This window comes from Euprymna scolopes, chromosome 36 (assembly GCF_053919585.1).
Source record: "Euprymna scolopes isolate OS-2025 chromosome 36, ASM5391958v1, whole genome shotgun sequence".
Lineage (NCBI taxonomy): Eukaryota > Metazoa > Mollusca > Cephalopoda > Sepiida > Sepiolidae > Euprymna > Euprymna scolopes.
In genome coordinates, this window is record NC_136517.1 from 84410995 (window position 1) to 84436667 (window position 25673).

Sequence of the window (25673 nt, forward strand, 5' to 3'; positions counted from 1 at the left end):
CATATATATATAATATGTGTATATATATAATATGTATATATATACATATATATATAATATGTGTATATATATAATATGTATATATATACATATATATATAATATGTATATATATATATATATATATAATATGTATATATATATATATATATATATATATATATATATATAAATTTCATTCGAATTTTGGAAGAACCTATCATTTACCATTTTCATATTCTTGTAGAAATATTGATGCTGTAATGCCTTATCATCATCTTTTAATTGTTATGAAGATTTAATATTATTGTACGTGTCTGATTATACATACTCAAGTTTTAACACATATATATATATATATATATATATATTATATAATATATTACAGATATAATATATATATATATATATATATATATATATATATATATATATATATATATATATATATATATATATTACATATATAAATACACACATATACCATATATTTCGGTGTATAAGATTACCCTTAAAGTATAAAAATCTTTAAGAAACAATATTTCATAAGATACCGGGTGTGTCAATCTCTAACCTAGGCTAAACAAACTTCTTTTCATGATTTAGCCGCCGTCTTATGTAACCGATATATGATAAATTTATTAAAATTTGCTCCAATTTTGTACCTCGTCTTATCTGACGGTCGCCTTATACCACCACCATTTCTTACTCTCGGTGGCCGTGTTTATACGCCGATATATATATATATATATATATATATATATATATATATATATATATATATATATATATATATATATATATATATATATATATATATCAAGAGGACACAAAATTTCTTTTCAGTTATAAAATAGAGATTTATGCCGACTAAATCCAGTTTGAAAATCCCAGACTCTCAAGGAATTTCACTCGGACTCTCCAAATATTTGGATTAAAAAAAAAAGATACAAGAACGTTAATTCTCCCTCCCCTGTGGATACAATGTATTTTAATTTTTTAAAGTCATTTTTTAATGAAATAAGGAGGAGTTCATATTGAGTTTGATTGTATTATAAATTTGTATCGTTTTGATATTATGACAGAAAATAAATCAATTCAAAAATAAAAAAAATGTGTAACAGATTAAAAAATAAATCTTTTTGTGTTTTTTGATTTTGTAATACACAAAGATGGAAAAAATCGAAAATATGTCTACTTTCAAACTTATATATATATATATATATATATATATATATATATATATATATATATAAGAACAAATAGTTAATAAAACATGTTTAAAACATATTCAAAAAGAGTTAAAAACATTTAATTTTAAAAAGGAAACACTAAATAAGTGGATAGTCCTTAATACGCGGAGTTTCAAAGAAATACTTTCCTTCTAATCAGAGGGTAGGAATTAGCAAAATGCGGGATCGGATTTTGCTTGCAAAAGTATTTGATGAAACTACAAGTAAGTCATAGATCTTACTTGGTAACAAAAAAATGAAGCAGAGGGAATATGGTGAAGAAAAAAGTGATTTCATGTGAATGGATAGTCTGGTGAAGGGTAAAGTATCCAATGACGGTAAAATCCAAAAAATGCAGAATCCAAGAAAGTTAGTTAAATTTCCATTCGCCCAAGTAAATTCCAAGGGAATCGCGTAATTGGAAGATGATCCAAAGCAATCCAAAGGGCAGAAATCCGTGGAATAATTCACAAATAGGTACAAGGAAACAGGAATGAAATCCAATAACATTATTAAAAGAAAGATAAAATGTGCGTAAAAAAAAAAAACATGTAAAAAATGTAAAACTCGACTGTCGTGAGTGAAGAAGAAAAAAAATTGAAAGGTGATTGAATTAATTTTAAAGTAGAAAAGCCAAAGTCAAAATGACCCAGACAAGATCAACATTTATATAATATAATATATATTATTGTATATATATGGGAAAATATGTTTATTCTATAATACAATCCTTTAATTTATGAAGCTCAATTTAGCTACAGAGCATATAACAAATAAATGACAAAAGTCTATATTGCAAATTACAAGATGTTGACCATCTTACCATTTATTCCTTAAAGTATGTCAGCATGCACAATTCTTGACAGCACCTGTATCGTAGCGCAAAATCATTCATGTAATTATATACATACATATATATATATATATGTATATGTATATATATATGTATATATATGTATATGCATGTATATGTATATATATATGTATATGCATGTATATATATATATATATATGTATATATATGTATATGCATGTATATGTATATATATATATGTATATATATGTATATGCATGTATATGTATATATATATATATGTATATATGCATATATGTATATATATGTATATATGCATATATGTATATATATGCATATATGTATGTATATATATATATGCATATATATATATGTATATATATATATATATATGCGTATATATATGTATATGCATATACATATGCATATATATATATATATGTATATGCATATATATATGCATATATATATATATATATATATATATATGTATATGCATATATATATATGCATATATATATATATATATATATATATATATATATATATATATATATATATATATATGTGCATATATATAATGTTATTTGTTTTTGTTTTTGCGATACGTTTTGCATTATTTACGAAAGTATATTTTTACCTAAATACGAGTTGGGAATAATTTTCCCTTTAACCAATTTGGTACCCCGATATGGGGAGCGGAATAGCTACACAGAATATTCCACGTTTTATTCTCGTGAGAATTCGTCTATGTATTGAGCACTGTTGAAATAAATACTGAAAATTTGCACATAAAATTATATTTTCATATATTAATTTATGTGATAAAATTAAGTAGTCATATATATATATATATATATATATATATATATATATATATGAGAGAGAGAGAGAGAGAGAGAGAGAGAGAGAGATTCCAGTTTGAAAATATTCAAAAGATCAGAATCATTAAATTCATACAAGGGTCTTTGATAGTGCTCAATCTAAGAGAGCAAATTTGTAATTTTTTATTTTGCTTTATGTAAATATAGTCATATCGTGCTACGGATAACAGCCGTAAAAGTTATTGCCCTTCGACTTCATATCATAAAACCTTTAAACCTTTAAACCATGTTATACGTTAGACATGGTGAAATATTTTCTCCTCTAAAATCAAAAAAGGTTGTAAAACGTTTTTTGATTTTTCAAATTTTTTTCTTGCCTAATGAGATCAATAATGATCGAAACGGTCTGCACATCATAGCAAGATATGACTGTATTTACATAAAAAATAATAAAAAAAATTTTTTTAATATATAAATCAAAAAGTAAATAAACATATTTTTTTTTTAATATGTAAATGAACATATTTAAAAAGTATATTTATTTAAGTAAACATATTCTATTTTTTTAAAAAAATCATATTGAAATGAAACTATATTTCGACGGTAAACAATAACTGCAACGTTGCACAAATAACACTCAACACTTTGGAATGCACAAAGTATTTCGTTCATCCATTCAGAATGGACGGACAAGAATATTATCAAGCATTATTGGTTTGATGTGAAGAAAAATCGTCAAAAAAAAAAAAAAGGTCACAAATAAAAAAGAAAAAAGTGCCGTTTCACCAAGACAATGCACCGTGTCACGATTTAATTACAAAAACGGCAATGTGAACTGTATTTGGAATTGCTTCTGCGCCATATTTGCCCACATTTGTTTGCAAGCCTCAAAAGAATGCTCCAGAAAAAGAGATTTGGCTCGTACGAAAAAATATTATAAAATGGGGCATATTTTGAGGCAAAAAATTCTACAAAAATTGTTAGTTGTTTGTGTCATACTAGAAAGAGATTATATTCATGAATTTTTCCTAAAATTTATTGTTTTATTAGTTAGACCTGTTACTTATTGAGTATTTTATTAGTTAGACTAGGGACTTATTGGGTAGTTTATGAGTTAGACCGTGAACTTATTGAGTATTTTATGAGTTAGACCTGTTACTAATTGAGTATTTTATTAGTTAAGCCTGTTACTAATTGTATATTTTATTAATTAGACCGGGGACTTATTGAATATTTTGTTAGACCTGTTAATTATTGAGTATTTTATTAATTAGACCAGAGACTTATTGAGTGTTTTATTAATTAGACCAGGGACTTATTGAGTATTTGATTAATTAGACCAGGGACTTATTGAGTATTTTATTAGTTAGAACAGGGACTTATTGAGTATTTTATTAATAAGCAGGGACTTATTGAGTATTTTATTAATTAGACCAGGGACTTATTGAGTATTTTATGAGTTAGACTATGGAATTATTGAGTATTTTATTAGTTTGACCAGGGATTATTGAGTATTTTATTAATTAGAACAGGGACTTATTGAGTATTTTATTAATTAGACCAGGGACTTATTGAGTATTTTATTAATTAGACCAGGGACTTATTGAATATTTTATTAATTAGACCTGTTATTAATTGAGTATTTATTTATTTAGACATGTTACTAATGGAGTATTTTATTAGTTAGACTTGGAACTAATAAAATACTTTATTACTTAAATTTGGGACCAATTGAGCCTTTTATTAGTTAGACCTGAAACTAATTAAGTAGTTTATTAGTTAGACCTGTTATTAATTGAGTATTTTATTAGTTAGACCTGTTACTAATTGAGTATTTTATTAGTGAGACATTGAACTTATTGAATATTTTATTAGATAGACTTGAAACTAATTAAGTAGTTCATTAGTTAGACCTGGAAATTATTGAATATTTTATTAGTTAGACTTGAAACTTATTAAGTAGTTCATTAGTTAGACCTGGGACTTATTGAATATTTTATTAGATAGACTTGAAACTAATTAAGTAGTTCATTAGTTAGACCTGGAACTTATTGAATATTTTATTAGATAGACTTGAAACTAATTAAGTAGTTCATTAGTTAGACCTGGGACTTATTGAATATTTTATTAGATAGACCTGAAACTTATTAAGTAGTTCATTAGTTAGACCTGGAACTTATTGAATATTTTATTAGATAGACTTGAAACTAATTAAGTAGTTCATTAGTTAGACCTGGAAATTATTGAATATTTTATTAGTTAGACTTGAAACTTATTAAGTAGTTCATTAGTTAGACCTGGGACTTATTGAATATTTTATTAGACCTGAAACTAATTTAGTAGTTCATTAGTTAGACCTAGAACTTATTGAATATTTTCTTAGATAGACTTGGAAGTAATTGACTTGGGAGTTTTATTTATATTAGACCTGTCTATACCTGGAAGATGCTGTTTTATTTATATTAGACCTGTCTATACCTGGAAGATGCTGTTTTATTTATATTAGACCTGTCTATACCTGGAAGATGGAAACAGAACGTCACTCGAGTGAATCACAAAACTTGTCTGTCTTATTTCATCGTCTTTTTATTAAGTTCCATTTTATGTTTTTAATCTTCAGGAGAACGTGATTACATTGTCAATGAGTATCGAACGACGGGGCCCATGGTCACGTTCAAAGAGACGCCCACGGGCTCCCCAACACCCACACGACCCTCACAGAAGCCCCACGGAGGGAGCATTCTCAGTAAGCCTAAGAAAACCGAAGTCAATGGTAGCGACAAGTCAAAAATTCAAATTCTTACACATAATGGTAGCGTCTCGTCCGACTCTGAGTAAGTTTGGCTTCGGCCGACAAATATTCTTTGGAGGTTCACTTTTCTAATTCTCACCTACCTACCCCCCCCCCCATCAAATCACTATTTTAATTTTTGGTGACGGATTTTATTCACTAACTCATTATTCCCTACCCCCACATCTCTCTATCTCACACCTTTGCAGTAAAATTACCCTTATCCTCGAGTAGGTTCTTGTAGTGACTTGCTACAGGGCTTTACGTTGTGAGTGAAACAGTCGCATTTGCAAGTGATTTTTCCAAGCGACAACTAGAAATAATAAAACGTTTATCATTTGGTGATTGTGTTTTTTAACAACAATTTTCCAAAGCTCATTATCGAGTGAAAAATATCTTTTCAACTTTTACTGTTTAAGAAAACCAGTCAAATTATTTAAACAATAAAAGTTTAATAAAACAATTTATTCTTTTATTTTTAACAAAGGCTATTTAAAAAAAAAAAAAAAAAAAACATCTGAAGAAATTTGAAACGTAACATTTTTGCTAGGTTAGAGTACTGTTTGGTAGGTGCGCTGACTTGACTTTCCTCACATTCCGATCTTGTGTCACATCTTCCTGCGATGAGAAGCAAATGAATAACTGCATGCAACAATTAAGCTCTATTAGTTAGCCTCCATTCTATTATTATGAACACAGGGCTTTACGTTGTGAGTGAAACAGTCGCATTTGCAAGTGATTTTTTTTTTTTTTCAAATTGCAACTAGAAATAATAAAATACTTATCTTTTTGTGATTGATATTTTTTTTCCATGGACAATCTTCCAAAACTTGATAGAAAAATGCCTATTATTTTTTTTTTAAATAAACGAGCAAAGTCAAATTATTTAAACAATAAAATATTTATATTATTTAATTAATTAGAATGTTTATTGAGATGAGTATTATTTATTCATTTATTTATTTCGGACTATTATCCTCATCTTTTTTGGTTGTTGTTTCACGTTTCGGCCAACTATTCCTCTGGCCTAAGACGACAACAGCTGTGAAAGGCAGTAACTGCTGAGGATGCAGTTAGGAGACTTGGAGTTCCTATCCCGTCGTGGTAACCACCTGAAGAAGGCCAGAGGAATAGTTAGTCAAAACGTCATTAAACAACAACTAAAAGATGGCGATACTAGTCTGCAATAAATAAATCAATGAAAGATTTAATAAAACAACAAACTCTTTTTTAATGAAGTTTTAAAAAAACTCTTTTTTAATGAAGTTTTAAAAAAACTCTTTTTTAATGAAGGTTTAAAAAAACTCTTTTTTAATGAAGGTTTAAAAAAACTCTTTTTTAATGAAGGTTTAAAAAAAACTCTTTTTTAATGAAGGTTTAAAAAAACTCTTTTTTAATGAAGGTTTTAAAAAAACTCTTTTTTAATGAAGGTTTAAAAAAACTCTTTTTTAATGAAGGTTTTAAAAAAACTCTTTTTTAATGAAGGTTTAAAAAAACTCTTTTTTAATGAAGGTTTAAAAAAACTCTTTTTTAATGAAGGTTTAAAAAAAACTCTTTTTTAATGAAGGTTTAAAAAAACTCTTTTTTAATGAAGGTTTAAAAAAAACTCCTTTTTAATGAAGGTTTAAAAAAAAACTCTTTTTCAATGAAGGTTTAAAAAAACTCTTTTTTAATGAAGGTTTAAAAAAACTCTTTTTTAATGAAGGTTTAAAAAAAACTCTTTTTTAATGAAGGTTTAAAAAAAACTCTTTTTTAATGAAGGTTTTAAAAAGACTCTTTTTTAATGAAGGTTTAAAAAAACTCTTTTTTAATGAAGGTTTAAAAAAAACTCTTTTTTAATGAAGGTTTAAAAAAAACTCTTTTTTAATGAAGGTTTAAAAAAAACTCTTTTTTAATGAAGGTTTAAAAAAACTCTTTTTTAATGAAGGTTTAAAAAAAACTCTTTTTTAATGAAGGTTTAAAAAAAACTCTTTTTTAATGAAGGTTTAAAAAAACTCTTTTTTAATGAAGGTTTAAAAAAACTCTTTTTTAATGAAGGTTAAAAAAAAACTCTTTTTTAATGAAGGTTTAAAAAAAACTCTTTTTTAATGAAGGTTTAAAAAAAAACTCTTTTTTAATGAAGGTTTAAAAAAACTCTTTTTTAATGAAGGTTTAAAAAAAACTCTTTTTTAATGAAGGTTTAAAAAAAACTCTTTTTTAATGAAGGTTGTAAAAAAAAAATAAAACGTCTGAAGAATTTCGAATTTTTATATTTTTAAATTTCAACATAAAATTCAGTGTATATTTAGAATTACACTTATTAAAAAAAAAAAAAAATTTAATCTTTATGATGTACGTACTCGTCATGGAACGAAGATGTCATATTCCAAAAATCATATGGGTTTGACTAGTAACTTTTCTATTTGGCTAGCAAACGAAAATATTTAGTTGTCAAGAGTCAACGAAAGATAAATTTGTCCATAGAACCCTGCGTTAGTAGATATAAAAAAAAAATCAATTTCTAGTAATAAACCATATATTTCTCAACAAAAACTAAAAGACAAACAGAACCTTTTATAGAATACTAGCTGTCCCGACCTGGCATTGCCCTGGATTGTGATACAGAATACTTATTTCTCTTGGTGTGAAATACAAAAATATAGTAATACATAATTATAATAGAGAGTTTGAATTAAAATAGTGTATCTATATTACTAATTCAATGTTTGTAGTATGTTATTATTTTCTACCCTCTTTTTTAATAAATAGGATCTCCCGATCGAATAATTTATAAACTGGAAATCGTGATACACATACGTGCATGTGTCATGGATATCGCAAAACTTGAATTTAACTTGAAAATACTATTAAAAGAAAACAGCACGGTAACATAAGTGCATAAGCACTGGGATTTTTTTTTTTTTTTTTTATCAGAGGAAATCTTTACACCAATGGACCTTTCATGGGAATTACTTTTTATGACTTTCACGAAAACACTCTCTTTCCTACTAATGTGTTTGCTAACCTTTTTATTAACCTTGCATTAACTGCTTTTACTAAAACCTTTTGGACATTACCCACCCACCCCCCTCCCCTACCGCACATGGTATTTGGATCATTTAAAGTTTTCATTCATACATTTTTTTTTTTTTTTTGTAAATTTTTACTTACTTTTCAACTTAACGATCACCTTTAAAATGGCGACTCCAAATGGTTTGCGGGTATGCTGAAAACCAAAATCGCATTTAAATTTTCCGCAAATAAATAGTTTTCCGGATATTAAGCAATGTGATTCCTTATGTTATTAGTTGTGGCCATTTTTATATACGCGCAAAAAATGTGTGTGTACAACAATAGCCACCAACGATAATATAAAGGAATTGCATTTCCTAATATCAAAAAAAAAAAAAAAATACTTGCTTGCGGCTAATTTAAATGAGATATTCGTTTTCAGCATACTCGAAACAAAAAAAAAGTTGTAATTTTTAAGGTGATTGTTAAAGCAGAAAGTAAGTAAAAATTTACTTTTTTTTTACTTTCTTTGCAATTGATTTTTTTTTTTTGTTTTCTTTTTTATTGTTTTATCTAGGGTTTAGCAGACGATTCCACTTTGATTTTGGGGTAAGGCAAAAAAAATTAAAAAAGAAACTACCTCACCTTGCCACTTGACCCCAAATTTTATTGTTGTCGCTTATTCACATTAAACCTATCCTTTCCTTTCATCATTGTATCAGGTTTAGACTTGAACCCCTTTTTTTAATAACGGATAATACAATTAATCAGTAATAATATTGAAAGAATGAAAGAAAAAATAAATAGTATAACAATAAAAGTTAAAAATATGTAGTACAAGTAAAAAAGGTATTAAATAGTATTAATAATAAAAAATAATAATAATATTAATAGTATTAATGATAAAAAATAAATAATAATATTAATAGTATTAATGATAAAAAATAAATAATAATATTAATAGTATTAATGATAAAAAATAAATAATAATATTAATAGTATTAATAATAAAAAATAAATAATAATATTAATAGTATTAATAATAAAAAATAATAATAATATTAATAGTATTAATAATAAAAAATAATAATACTATTAATAGTATTAATGATAAAAAATAAATAATAATATTAATAGTATTAATGATAAAAAATAAATAATAATATTAATAGTATTAATAATAAAAAATAATAATATTAATAGTATTAATAATAAATAATAATAATAATATTAATAGTATTAATAATAAAAAATAAATAATAATATTAATAGTATTAATAATAAAAAATAATAATAATATTAATAGTATTAATAATAAAAAATAAATAATAATATTAATAGTATTAATGATAAAAAATAAATAATAATATTAATAGTATTAATGATAAAAAATAAATAATAATATTAATAGTATTAATAATAAAAAATAATAATAATATCATTAGTATTAATGATAAAAAATAAATAATAATATTAATAGTATTAATAATAAAAAATAATAATAATATCATTAGTATTAATGATAAAAAATAATAATAATATTAATAGTATTAATAATAAGAAATAATAATAATATTAATAGTATTAATAATAAAAAATAAATAATAATATTAATAGTATTAATAATAAAAATAAATAATAATATTAATAGTATTAATAATAAAAAATAATAATAATATTAATAGTATTAATAATAAAAAATAATAATAATATTAATAGTATTAATAATAAAAAATAAATAATAATATTAATAGTATTAATGATAAAAATAAATAATAATATTAATAGTATTAATGATAAAAAATAAATAATAATATTAATAGTATTAATAATAAAAAATAATAATAATATTAATAGTATTAATAATAAAAAATAAATAATAATATTAATAGTATTAATAATAAGAAATAATAATAATATTAATAGTATTAATAATAAAAAATAAATGATAATATTAATAGTATTAATAATAAAAATAAATAATAATATTAATAGTATTAATAATAAAAAATAATAATAATATTAATAGTATTAATAATAAAAAATAATAATAATATTAATAGTATTAATGATAAAAAATAAATAATAATATTAATAGTATTAATAATAAAAAATAATAATAATATTAATAGTATTAATAATAAAAAATAAATAATATTAATAGTATTAATAATAAAAATAAATAATAATATTAATAGTATTAATAATAAAAAATAAATAATAATATTAATAGTATTAATAATAAAAAATAAATAATAATATTAATAGTATTAATAATAAAAAATAAATAATAATATTAATAGTATTAATGATAAAAAATAAATAATAATATTAATAGTATTAATGATAAAAAATAAATAATAATATTAATAGTATTAATAATAAAAAATAAATAACAATATTAATAGTATTAATAATAAAAAATAAATAATAATATTAATAGTAATAATAAAAATAAATAATAATATTAATAGTATTAATAATAAAAAATAATAATAATATTAATAGTATTAATAATAAAAAATAATAATCATATTAATAGTATTAATAATAAAAAATAATAATAATAATAATAATTATAATAGTATTAATAATAAAAATAAATAATAATATTAATAGTAATAATAAAAATAAATAATAATATTAATAGTATTAATGATAAAAAATAAATAATAATATTAATAGTATTAATAATAAAAAATAAATAATAATATTAATAGTATTAATGATAAAAAATAAATAATAATATTAATAGTATTAATGATAAAAAATAAATAATAATATTAATAGTATTAATAATAAAAATAAATAATAATATTAATAGTATTAATAATAAAAAATAAATAATAATATTAATAGTATTAATAATAAAAAATAAATAATAATATTAATAGTATTAATAATAAAAAATAAATAATAATATTAATAGTATTAATAATAAAAAATAATAATCATATTAATAGTATTAATAATAAAAAATAATAATAATATTAATAGTATTAATAATAAAAATAAATAATAATATTAATAGTATTAATAATAAAAAATAATAATAATAATAATAATAATAATAATAATAGTATTAATAATAAAAAATAATAATAATATTAATAGTATGAATAATAAAAAATAATAATAATATTAATAGTATTAATAATAAAAATAAATAATAATATTAATAGTATTAATAATAAAAATAAATAATAATATTAATAGTAATAATAATAAAAAATAAATAATAATATTAATAGTAATAATAATAAAAAATAATAATATTAATAGTATTAATAATAAAAAATAAATAATAATATCATTAGTATTAATGATAAAAAATAAATAATAATATTAATAGTATTAATAATAAAAAATAATAATAATATTAATAGTATTAATAATAAAAAATAATAATCATATTAATAGTATTAATAATAAAAAATAATAATAATATCATTAGTATTAATAATAAAAAATAAATAATAATATTAATAGTATTAATAATAAAAATAAATAATAATATTAATAGTATTAATAATAAAAAATAATAATAATAATAATAATAATAATAATAGTATTAATAATAAAAAATAATAATAATATTTATAGTATGAATAATAAAAAATAATAATAATATTAATAGTATTAATAATAAAAATAAATAATAATATTAATAGTATTAATAATAAAAATAAATAATAATATTAATAGTAATAATAATAAAAAATAAATAATAATATTAATAGTAATAATAATAAAAAATAATAATATTAATAGTATTAATAATAAAAAAAAAAATAATAATATTAATAGTATTAATAATAAAAAATAAATAATAATATTAATAGTATTAATAATAATAATATATCTTAAAATAACAATGAAGATTAATAATAATGATGATAATAAATAATAATATTAATAGTAATAATAATAAAAAATCTTAAAATAATACTAAAAATTAATAATAATATTAAATAGTAATAATAATAAAAAATCTTTAAAGGATAATAAAAATTAATAATAATGATAAAATAAATAATAATATTAATAGTAACAATAATAATAAATCTTAAAATAATAATAAAATTAATAAAAATGATAAAAATAAATAATATTATTAATAGTAATAATAATAACAAATCTTTAAATAATAATGATAAAATAGTAAATAATAATATTAAATAATAATAATAATAATAAATCTGAAAATAATAATAATGATAAAATGATAAATAATAATATTAAATAGTAATAATAATAAAAAGTAATAATAATGATAAAAATAAAAAATAATAATATTAAATAATAATTATAATAAAAAAATCTTAAAATAATAATAAAAATTAATAATAATGATAAAATGATATAAAATCTCGTCCCAATTCTGTAGAAGTATCAAAGATACATATACACACAGATTTATTTATAATAAAACATGTAAAATTGAGATTTAGGAATTAAAAAAAAAAAACTCACATCCATATAGAAAAGATTGAAATTAATTTATATGAAATTGATCCATACCAAACAAAAAAGTACTTTTGGTAAATGTTTCGTTTAGGTCCACCTCCACAATTTTCTTTAAAATGACGACATTTAAAGGTTTTCGACTATGCTGAATACGAAAATCGCATTGAAATATTGCAGAGATAAGTAGTTATCAAGATAGAAAAAAATGCATTATGCACGGTAATTTTGGCGGCCATCTTGGTTTTTTTCCTTCGTGTAAAATTCTGATTGCTTAGGGCGCGCGCGCATGCGCGTAAAAAAATGGCCGCCAAAATTACCGTGCATAATGCATTTTTTTCTATCTTGATAACTACTTATCTCTGCAATATTTCAATGCGATTTTCGTATTCAGCATAGTCGAAAACCATTAAATGTCGTCATTTTTAAGAAAATTGTGGAGGTGGACCTAAACGAAACATTTACCGTACTTTTATTATAAACGCAAATATAAATTTACTGTAAATTCGGTAAATATTTCCTATTTTATTAAAAAAAAAATGTACAAAGAAACCATTTCAAAATTCACAGCCTTCGAAATTTCACTGCTGAATTTGTTTTATATCAAGACAAAAGTAGCCCCCTATAAAAAGAATAAACGGAAAGTACTAGGGGCAGATAACTCAGAAGGATTAGTGGAAGATAATTTTGGCCACAGTTTTTGATTTTGGGTTAAACTACCTTACCTTACCACTCGACCCACAGTTTTCTTGTTTCTCCTTATTCACATTGAAACCTTCCCTTGCTTTTTTTTTTTTTTTTTTTTTTTTTGTGTGTGGCAGCAGCAATCATTTGTCATGGTATAGAGTTCAGATTTGAAACTCTTGAAGTTTTGCTTCTTTTTTTTTTTTTTTTTCATTTATGAGATTTAGGAACCTTTTAAATATTTTTTTTTATTTGTTTGTTTAATTAAAATTAGTAATTTTTTTCTCGAACTAGTTACTAGCTACGTTGCTTCTGTACCATTCCTTTTTTTTTTTTTTTTTCTTTTGTTATATAGTACCTATTTACAGTGCCTCCCCATGGGACAGAGTTAGACATCAGGGTCGTTTTTTAGTGTGGAGAAAAGGTACAAAAATTAAAAATTGTCTTAGCCGTGAAGGATTTCTCCTCCACTGAAAGAGAACAAGAAATGGAAGTGCAGCATCTGAAGAACAGATACTACACTTTGATATTGGCCAAAAGACGAAATAGTAGCCTTCTACAAAAAAATAAAAACAAAAGAACTAGGGGCAGATAACTCTGATTTCTATACATTCAAAAAGATTAGTGGAAGATAAATTTGACCACAGTTTTTGATTTTGGGTTAAACGATCTAAACTTTGTCCCGTGACCCACAATTTTATTGTGACTCCTTATTTACACTGAAACCTTCGTTTTTTTTTTTTTTTTTTTGTTTTTTTTTTTCAGCGGTCATTTGTTATTGTACCAAGTTCAAATTTGAAACTGTAATTTTTCCTTTTTTTTCATTATGAGATTTGAGTCTTTTAAATAGTTTTTTTTTTTTAATAATGAATGTTTCTAAAACTAGGTACAAGCAAAGTTGCTTCTGCGCTACCCCCCCCCCTTTTTTTTGTTTCGTCTGTGTTCTGGATCAAAGCTCCTTCGGCTTTACATGCAACTTGCGACCAGCAAAAAGAACTTCATGCGGACCACACACCCTTAAGTACGATCATCATGAGCTCTATGCTGAAGTCCAACTGGCTCAGCAACAACAACAAAAAAATTCAACCGATCCAGTAACCAAGCAACCAAAAAAGCAACTCAGTATCATGTACATTATTTCCTTGTTTCAAACTCTGAATAATAACGGGAAAAAAAAAAGAAAAAAAAAAAAAAAAAAGGTCGAAACTTAAAACCATAAATAAAATAAATAATAAGCGGATTTTTTTTTTTTTTCAAGTTTTGTATTAATTATTATTGCGAAATAATTTAATTTTTCCTTCGTTGTAAAGTTATTTTAGTTGCGTGGCGTGTGCAAAAGAAACGTATTTTAGTTATTTGTCGTGTGAAAAAAAGTTATTTTGGTTTCGTGTCGTGTGCAAAAAAAGTTATTTTAGTTTCGTGTCGTGTGCAAAAAAAGTTATTTTAGTTTCGTGTCGTGTGCAAAAAAAGTTATTTTAGTTGTGTGTCGCGTGCAAAAAAAAAGTTATTTTACTTACGTGTTGTTTTCAAATAAATAAATAAAATAACTAGTTATTTTCAGTTGCGTGTCGTATGCAAAAAAAAAAACAAAAAAAACAAAAAACAAAAAATATTTTCCAACTTGATGAGAGATTTTTTTTTGTTCTTATTTTATCGAAATTTATTTTCTCTTTTACGCATGTTTATGATTTGTATTTATTTGTGATTTCCTTTCAACAATTTCCTCCAAGTTTATTTAAGACTTTTTCGTTTAAATATGGTCCAACTTACTAAAATTTCTGTTTCATGATAAAAAGACAAAAACAATTATAACTACCGGAATCGTGTAAATTCTCCAACTGCATTATTATTATTATTATTATTATTATTATTATTATTATTATTATTATTATTATTATTCGCTATTCTATAACTCTATTTTATCACAAATAAAAAAAAGTGTCGCATCTGCTATGACAAAAAAAATAATGATGATGATGAACGAATCTCTTAGTACAATGGAGTTATCCTTCTTTGACCAACGACGAATTATATAAAAGCGACTATAATTTTGTTTGTTCTTCCCATAACACGGCAATAATGGATTATTATTACCACATAAATTATCTTCCTTTGCGATCTAAGTTATCTCCCCTGAAACATGCGCTAAATCGTAAGATTACAATTCACACAAACTCTACAGAGTTATATGATTTCACAGATTGTAACCTTTTAAACCAACGCATTCAGGTGAAAAAAATTATTACCTGTCATGCACGTATCATGGCGAAATTATTATTAATTCTAAAAATTACGAAAATTTAGCCAATAGAAGATGTGCCAGATGTATTTTAAATAAATAAAAAATTTAAAAAAAAAATCAGCCACAATTACGTTCGGAAATGCGTGGGTTTAAAATGACGGGCCGTGAATTTGTCAGTTTAAGTCAAGGGTTATCTCCCTTGTTTACCATACTGAATTCTTACCCAACTGTTCTCACATTAAAACTCGATAATTCGATAAATTCTATCTTTGTTTTTGTATTGGATCATTTTACGCAATTTTAATAAAGTTCGTCATGACACATATGTATGTAATGATGTTTTCACCTGAAATGTGTTGGGCCGTTCGGGCGTCCTTGTTTGGTCGAATCTGGAAATAAATAATTTTACCAAGAATTTTTCCAAAATTTTGGTTTTGAGTTCGATTCTAGCTGATGACACCCAAGTCACATTTTTTACAAACTTTTGAATTAACTACTATATAGTAAATGCGACATAATATATAATAATCGATAAAGAATTGACTCTTTGATAATATGTATAATTTTAAATATTTAAGTATATTTTACGACCGGGCAAAACCGGGCGCCTCTGCTAGTATTTCTGTGAAAATGTGTCTGCAAATAAACATATTTGAAAAAAAAAAAAAAAGAAGAAAAACCCAACAATATTAAAATGAAAGAAACAAGAAAGTGCGCAACGTAATCGGGCGGGTTGGCCAAATTAACTAATACCGTGTACTTCCTATGACGTGTAATAACGTTCACAACTCAAGATAGCCGGTTTCCTATTTTTGCTTGGCCTTTTCTTAGTACGACTTATGAGCTTAGAATATTCATAAGTTATCTCCCTTAGAATGAAGTTACCTCCCCTTACGAATGCGCTCTAGCGAAGGATACATTTCACTGAAACTTGACGGAGTTCGCTGGTCAAATGCGGTTCTAGGAGGTCCACTCTCCTAGGCTTTGCCTTCTCTCTCTTTGAGAATGGGGATGAGCTTTTTTTTTAATAATCACCGTAGACGCTCCTATCGAGGAATGCAGACGAGGCTGCTCGGGTACATTTTTGCAGGTAAGGGTGCTGGTGCTGGTGCTCTCTTCGGGGGTGCTGATCGTTTATATTCCATTTTTCGACCCATTTCTCACTGTAGAAGAGATTTTTTTCTCTCTAGTGGAAAAAAAAATGATAATTCCCTTACGCATGTGATAAAGATAAAATTTGCACAAAATCGATAGATTTGTAAAATAAACACAGATTTCTTGTGGGGAAAAGAGGTGATGATGATATACATATCATATATATATATATATATATATATATATATATATATCATATATATATATATATATATATCATATACATATATCATATATATATATCATATATATATATCATATATATATATCATATATATCATATATATATCATATATATATATATATCATATATATATATCATATATATATATATCATATATATATATCATATATATATATATATCATATATATATATCATATATATATATATCATATATATATATCATATATATATATATATCATATATATATATCATATATATATATCATATATATATATATATATCATATATATATATATCATATATATATATATATGATATATATATCATATATATATATGATATATATATATGATATATATATATGATATATATATATGATATATATATGATATATATATATATATCATATATATATATATGATATGTATATATATCATATATATATATATCATATATATATATCATATATATATATATATCTCATATATGTATATATATCATATATATATATATATCATATATATATATCATATATTTATCTCATATATATATATCTCATATATATATATATCATACATATATATATCATATATATATATCATATATATATATATCTCATATATATATATCTCATATATATATATATATATATATATATCATATATAATATAGATATATCATATATATATATCATATATAATATAGATATATCATATATATCATATATAATATAGATATATCATATATATCATACATATATCTATATATCTCATATATACATATATATATATCTTTTTTTTTTTTACACAGTGATCACCACTTATCAAGGCCCGGAAGCCACTCAGGGATAAGGGTTATTGCAAGTACATTATGTTAGTGTGGAGATTTGATGGAGTGTTTACTTAAGGGGGTGGTTCATTAGGAATTTGTTAACATTAGACTTGAAGACATCCAAGTTGTAGTCCGGAGGGAAGCAGGCAGACGGAACAGAGTTCCACAGGCGTGCAGTTCTAAGAAAGAAGCTTTGTTCATGGAATCCGCGTTTTGATTTAGGAACAGATATAGAGTGGGGGAAATTTTTCACAGTGGATTCAGCTAGACGGGTGTTTTTCGTGAAAGATTGGCGAGGGGATATATCTATATTATATATGATATATATATATATATATATATATATATATATATGATATATATATATATATATAAGATATATATATATGAGATATATATGATATATATATGTATATATGATATATATATGATATATATATATGAGATATATATGATATATATATGTATATATGAGATATATATATATATATATATATATATATATATATGATATACATATATCTATATATCTCATATATACATATATATATACATATATCATATTTATTTTTTTTACACAGTATCAATAATAACAATAATATCATATATATATATCATATATATATCATATATATATATATTTATATATATATTTATTATATATATCATATATAATATAGATATATCCCCTCGCCATCAAATCTCCACACTAACGTAATGTACTTGCAATAACCCTTATCCCTGAGTGGCTTCCGGGCCTTGATAAGTGGTGATCACTGTGTAAAAAAAAAAAAATGATATATATATATGTATATATGAGATATATAGATATATGTATATCATATATATATATATATATATATATATATATCATATATACATATATATATATCATATATATATATCATATATATATATATATATCATATATATATATCATATATATATATATCATATATATATATATCATATATATATATATCATATATATATATATCATATATATATATCATATATATATATATATCATATATAATATAGATATATCATATATATCATATATATATATCTATATATCTCATATATACATATATATATATCATATATAATATAGATATATCATATATATCATATATATATATCTATATATATCATATATAATATATATATATCATATATAATATATATATTATATATGATATAATATATATATATTATATATAATATAGATATATCATATATATCATATATATCTATCTATATATATATATATATATATATATATATATATATATATATATATATATATATATATACAGGATGTGGACACCCTGTGTATACATAATGGCCGCTACGGCTTTTGAAGTCTCAACAAACATTTAAAAAAAAAAAAAAGAAATAAAACAAAATTATGGTAGCATCCCCCCCCTCAATAAATGTTACCATAACATTTATGTAGTGGGTTGCTATCGCCATTTTGTTTTATTTCTTATTTTGAAGTGATTATCGAGACTTCAAAGATGTAAAAAGACATCGAAGCCATTTTTTCTTGTTCTTCGGCGTTTTATGTTTACTTTCGACAATGACAGTCCTTATTCTACATAAGCACACACACACACACACACACACACACACACACACACACACACACACACACAATTAGTTTTTTCTTTAAATCAGTTATTTGGAGAAAATGTTGAGTGCTTGATAAGATAGCCCACAGATCGATTTTTTTTAAATATATCATCTTAAACAAAAAAAATATTACGTACTTAATTTTCATGTCGAATATAGTAATATATCCAAAAATTACGAAAATTCATCGAGTAGAAAATTATAGTTAAAAGTAATTTTATTAAATTAAAAATTGGGTAAAATTGCATTTTTCTTAGATGTTAGACAATGAAGAGTTCACACACAGAAGACATAACTCCGAACGCAAAACTTAGATTTGTAGCTTTTAACGTTAGATTTTTTTTTAAATTAAGAACATATTAGTAGTTGTTCTACTCGATTAATTTTCGTAATTTTTGGATATATTACTATTTTCGACAGGACAATAAAGTACGTAATATTATTTTTTTAAACGACATATTTAAAAAAAAAAATCGATCCGTCAACTCTGTCTTAACAAGCACCAAATCTGGAAATAATGTTACTTAATACAGTGTAACCTGGATATCAGAGACCCGAATATAATAAAAACGGATATAAAAGTGGTTTTCGCTTGTCCCAAATTAAAGCCTGTGTTAATGTACAGTGAAACGCGGATATAAGAACCCTAGATATGAGTGTATTGTCAGCATATGTTTTTATCTTAGATACGGCAAGGGAAGTAACCCTGTTTACATTTTAGCTTATCTGCATGAATGCTCGCCCGTGTCTTCACAGGAAACATTGTTGTCCTTATTTGCCTCCACCACGAGGGCAGAGTTAAACACAACATAAGGGCGATTGTAAATGTAGGGAAAACCGCCCCCCACCACCACCACCACCACTAAAAAAAAAAAAAAAGGCGTAGTCTGGATTGGGACAAAAGTGTCTATATTTACTCAGCACGAAACTAACATGAAACAGAAAGAAGAAAATTGCAGATGTGATGACCAATTAGCATTTTATAAAAAGTAAAAATAACACAAAACAAAATAGATGAAGTGCAAAGATTCAGAACTCAAAGTTAAGACGCCGGAAGTGGACTCGGTTTTAACTAAATATGTAACGGAACGGAAGTCACTAAACATGAAACGAAACCAGATGGAAATAATTTACAGCGTAACCCTGATATAAGAGACCCTGATATAAGAAATACGGATATAAGACAGATTTTCTCTGGTGCCAAATTAGAGCCTGTGTTTACAGTGTAACCCGGATATAAGAGACTGTGATATAAGAAAATATTAAGGATATGCCAAGAAGTCTCTTATATCAGGGTTAGACTGTATTTCATTTTGTATCATATCCGAATATTTTTCAATTAATTTTCATCACATTATTAAATCAGATTATATATATATATATATATATATATATATATATATATATATATATATATATATATATATATATATTGTTGAGATTAATAAGTTTTAGTGCCAACGAAACAGATGTTTTTGTGTTGCCGCGTGAATAATGATAGAGTTGTTGCGACCGTGCTAATCCAACTGAAGGAGGGACAAACACGATTACTATGTAATAAACACGAACTAAATTCGTTTAATAGGTAAAAGTCTAATTATATCTTATATCTTACAGAAAAGTCTTGTGTTTTGTCAAAGAAGATAGTTTCTATGTTTGTTTTAAACATTTATAAAATTTTACATTAAATAATTAAATGATTTTTTTTTACTTATGTAAAAAAGTAATTCCGTGTTGTGTAATATCCTTGATTCTTTTATTCTTTTATTCTTTTATTCATTTATTCCTTTATTCTTATATGTTTTGTAATTTAAGTTTTTTTCATCATTGAATTTTTAGTAAGTTTTGTTTTTATTCCTTGTTGTATCAAATGTATTGCTGTTTTTTTATCCTTTAAAAATATACCACATTTCAGAATGGAGTCTGATTTGACTTGCCACGTGAATAATGACAGCGTCGCAACAGTGCTAACTCAATTAAAGGAAGAGCAAACACCCCTAATAAGAGAAAAAGTGGTGTATATATATATATATATATATATATATATATATATATATATATATATATATATATATATATATATGGCTCCTTTAAGAGTATTATAATTAAGCTGTCGAATTCAATTCTTATATATATATATATATATATATATATATATATATATATATATATATAAAGCTGAATGTCTGTGCGTGTGTGTGTGTGTATGTCTGGTCACGATAGGCTCCTATACGGTTGACTATTTTAAAAACTGATTACATATAATGATAGAATACGTATCGAGACACAGGAATGGGTATGTTTGATCTGGCAGAACAGTGGTTCATTAAAATGGTGGTGTCTGCGTTCGCGCCTGGTCCACAAGGTATGGAAATAAAAAATAAAAGAAAACTGTTTACAAGTGTTTCTGATATAGATGTACATAAGAATACTTTGATAGGTATGTTTTATATGTTGCAAACAGTTTTTTAAAATAGTCAACCATAAAGGAGCCTATTCGTGACCACACACACACACACACACACACACACACACGCACGCACACACACACACACACACGCACACACACACACACACACACACAGACGTTCAGCTTTATATTATAGATATATATATACGAGTAGAGTTTTACGTTATTAATGTATTGTATTGTATTGCATAATACCCCTTTTTATTATTTATTATATGTTTCGTATTTTTAATCTCTTTTTTTTTTTTTTTTTCATTTTAGTTTAAGTTTTGGTTATATGCCGTATTGTATTTAAAGTTTTTATTGTTTTTTATTTTATTTTATATGAAACAAATCTTTACTGAATTACCGCCTTTCCTTCCCTTTGTAATGTATAGTGTTCAGATAACACCCCGACCTCCCAGTAAAAAAAAAAAAAAAAAAAAAAGGTTGTCATCTCGTAACAGGTAAAATGAGTTCAAAATGTGCAAAAAAAAAAAAAAAAAAAAAAAAGGTGGGTGTTTACTAAGTACGTATAAGTTTCAACTAAATCCAAGTACATGGAAATAAACTTATAAAATGTACAGAAGTTATCTCCCTTGGAGGCGACCTAAGTTATCTCCCCTGGCTTGTGCGCCAAATCGAAAAAGTATAGTTCACACAAACTCTATTTCACTGATTGTTTACGTTTGAAACCTGTTTAAACCAATGCATTTCAGGTGAAAAAATTATTAGCTACTTAAGTGTCATGGCCAAATTAGTATTGATTCTAAAAAAAAAAATGAAAAATTATACAGTAGAAGTGCTAGATGCATTTTAACAAATAAATCAGCCACGATTGCGTTCTGAAATGCGTTGATTGCATATCTCTGCATGAATTCCACGTAAGGTTCATGGGAAATTAAAAAAAAAATAATGACTGAATGGAAGATCGACCAAAACTTTCTAGTAAAAATAAAAATCAATCTTTACCGGAAATACCCGTAAAGTAGGAGAGGTAACCAAGTAAAAAAAATGATTACGTAATAAAATAAAACTGTAATAAAACTAATTTACAATAAAATTGTAATTTACAATAAATTGTAATTTACAATAAAATTGTAATTTACAATAAAATTGTAATTTACAATAAAACTAATTTACAATAAAATTGTAATTTACAATAAAACTAATTTACAATAAAATTGTAATTTACAATAAAACTAATTTACAATAAAATTGTAATTTACAATAAAACTAATTTACAATAAAATTGTAATTTACAATAAAATTGTAATTTACAATAAAACTAATTTACAATAAAATTGTAATTTACAATAAAACTAATTTACAATAAAATTGTAATTTACAATAAAACTAATTTACAATAAAATTGTAATTTACAATAAAACTAATTTACAATAATACTAATTTACAATAAAATTGTAATTTACAATAAAACTAATTTACAATAAAATTGTAATTTACAATAAAATTGTAATTTACAATAAAATTGTAATTTACAATAAAATTGTAATTTACAATAAAATTGTAATTTACAATAAAACTAATTTACAATAAAATTGTAATTTACAATAAAACTAATTTACAATACAACTGTAATTTACAATAAAACTAATCTACAATAAAATTGAGTTTTACTTGTAAATAAACTTCTTTTTTTCTAATTTTTTATCAGGATACTTATTCCTGCATAATACATCAACATATATCATAATGGTTTTATTTGAAATGCGGTTTTCATTGCTGACTAATATTATAAAAGCATCCAGCGTTTAAAATATGTGTGTATATCGCTTGATTTAATATCAGTTTCCTACTGCAAAAACTTTTGGACTAAAGATTCAAAACGCTGGTAATTCGGTGATCTTTTGTTTGGTATTGTTAAATTTAATTTTTTCAGTTTTGTAGTTTTTAATTTTATTCTTGTGTCTTTTGTGGTTTGATGTTGTTTTGTCATTTTTTTGTGTCTTTTTTTTTATTCCTGTGCAGGTGCAGTGACAGCACTACGGTTTGAGCAATGACCTTCTCAGGTCTGTTATGCGTGTTGCTAAGCAATTGGCCGGGGAGGTTGAGAGCTCCCCACACCCCTGTCTTTTGTCTCCAATGGCGGATACATCAGCAAGAAACACAGAACTAAAAAAACAAAAAATCAAAGATTTCTTTTTGCACTTCTGCATAACAGTCTCCCCAGCAGAACATGCATAAGTGCCTTCTTCTTCTATTTTTTTTTCTTCTTCTTTTTTTATGTACATCTTGCTGTCTCGCCTTCTGGAGATTCTAAACCAAAATTTAATTGAAAATGGAGAGCTCTGAAAAATGACAGGGGAGAAATGCTCAAAGAAACAGAAAAAATGTCGTTTCCTGTGATTTATTTTATTGGGAAATTATTAAATGTCGCATCTGTGAAGTCAGAGAAAAAGATGATCATTCCAAGCTGGCTGCCGGGTGTCGTCAACTTCCCTCACTGCCAATATCTCCCTATTATTTAAATGTACATTTGAATTCATAGTTTTGTTTTATTATCATTAAATGTTCCTCGCTTTCAAATTTGACTGAAAAAAAAAGCAAAGGAAAGACTATATTCATCCTCTCCTTCAAAAGACAAATCTTCTTCAAAATAAAATAAAATGATTGAAACTTTTTTATTCAATGAAAAATGAAATAACGAAACGAAAAAAAAAAAGAAAGAAAAGAGCGATGGGGGGTGGGGGGGAGTGGAATAATTTGATACCCCACCTCAAAAATGCTATTAAACATGAAAAAAGAAGTGGGATAAGAAATGAGTTAAATTTATTGACTATATAAATGGAACAAAACATAAAACAAAATTAAAAATAAAGAAAACACACACACAAAACAAAACAGAAACAAAATTAAATATAAAAAAACACAAAACAAAATTAAATATTAAAAAACACAAATTAAAATTAAATATTAAAAAAACACAAAACATAATTAAATATTAAAAAACACAAAACAAAATTAAATATTAAAAAAACACAAAACGAAATTAAATATTAAAAAGACACAAATTAAAACAGCAATTACAATTCATTTACTTTTTTAATTTTATTTTTTGTCAGTCAAAAAGTAAAAAAAGTAAATAAAACTGAAAATAACAAAATTGAAAAAAAAAAAGAAAATTTAAAAAGGAAAGAATTTTAAGACTATTCAAATCTAAGAATAAAACGTTTTCCTTCTTAAAAAGAAAAACAACATTGGAGGAGAAATATTTTTCTTGACTGAAAAAAAAAAACCCTAAAAACAATATAAACTGTGAAATATAGATAAGCAAAATTCATTTCAAAGCAGCAAAACTTAAACTTTATAAATGTAGGTAAATTTGGGCATATTTTATTAGTTTGAAAATACAAGTTCTTTTTTACCAATTGTC

The 25673-nt window shown here is 23.7% G+C and overlaps 1 protein-coding gene across 6 annotated transcripts in view; it reads left to right on the forward strand.

The window, feature by feature from the left end:
* Positions 1–24907, forward strand: part of LOC145260645 (protocadherin-like wing polarity protein stan) — a 450806-nt gene extending 425899 nt beyond the window's left edge. Inside the window, exons 35-37 of one of the 6 annotated variants that reach the window (XM_080118975.1) lie at positions 5469–5682; positions 9208–9239; positions 24269–24907. In XM_080118975.1, the coding sequence (XP_079975101.1) occupies positions 5469–5682; positions 9208–9214 (221 nt within the window). In that variant the 3' untranslated portion in view covers positions 9215–9239; positions 24269–24907. Of the gene's footprint in view, positions 1–824; positions 1116–5468; positions 5683–9207; positions 9240–24268 lie in introns of those variants that run through there. The other 5 variants (XM_080118974.1, XM_080118976.1, XM_080118978.1 and 2 more) reach the window with 5 other exon arrangements.
* The last annotated feature ends 766 nt before the right edge of the window (positions 24908–25673 follow it).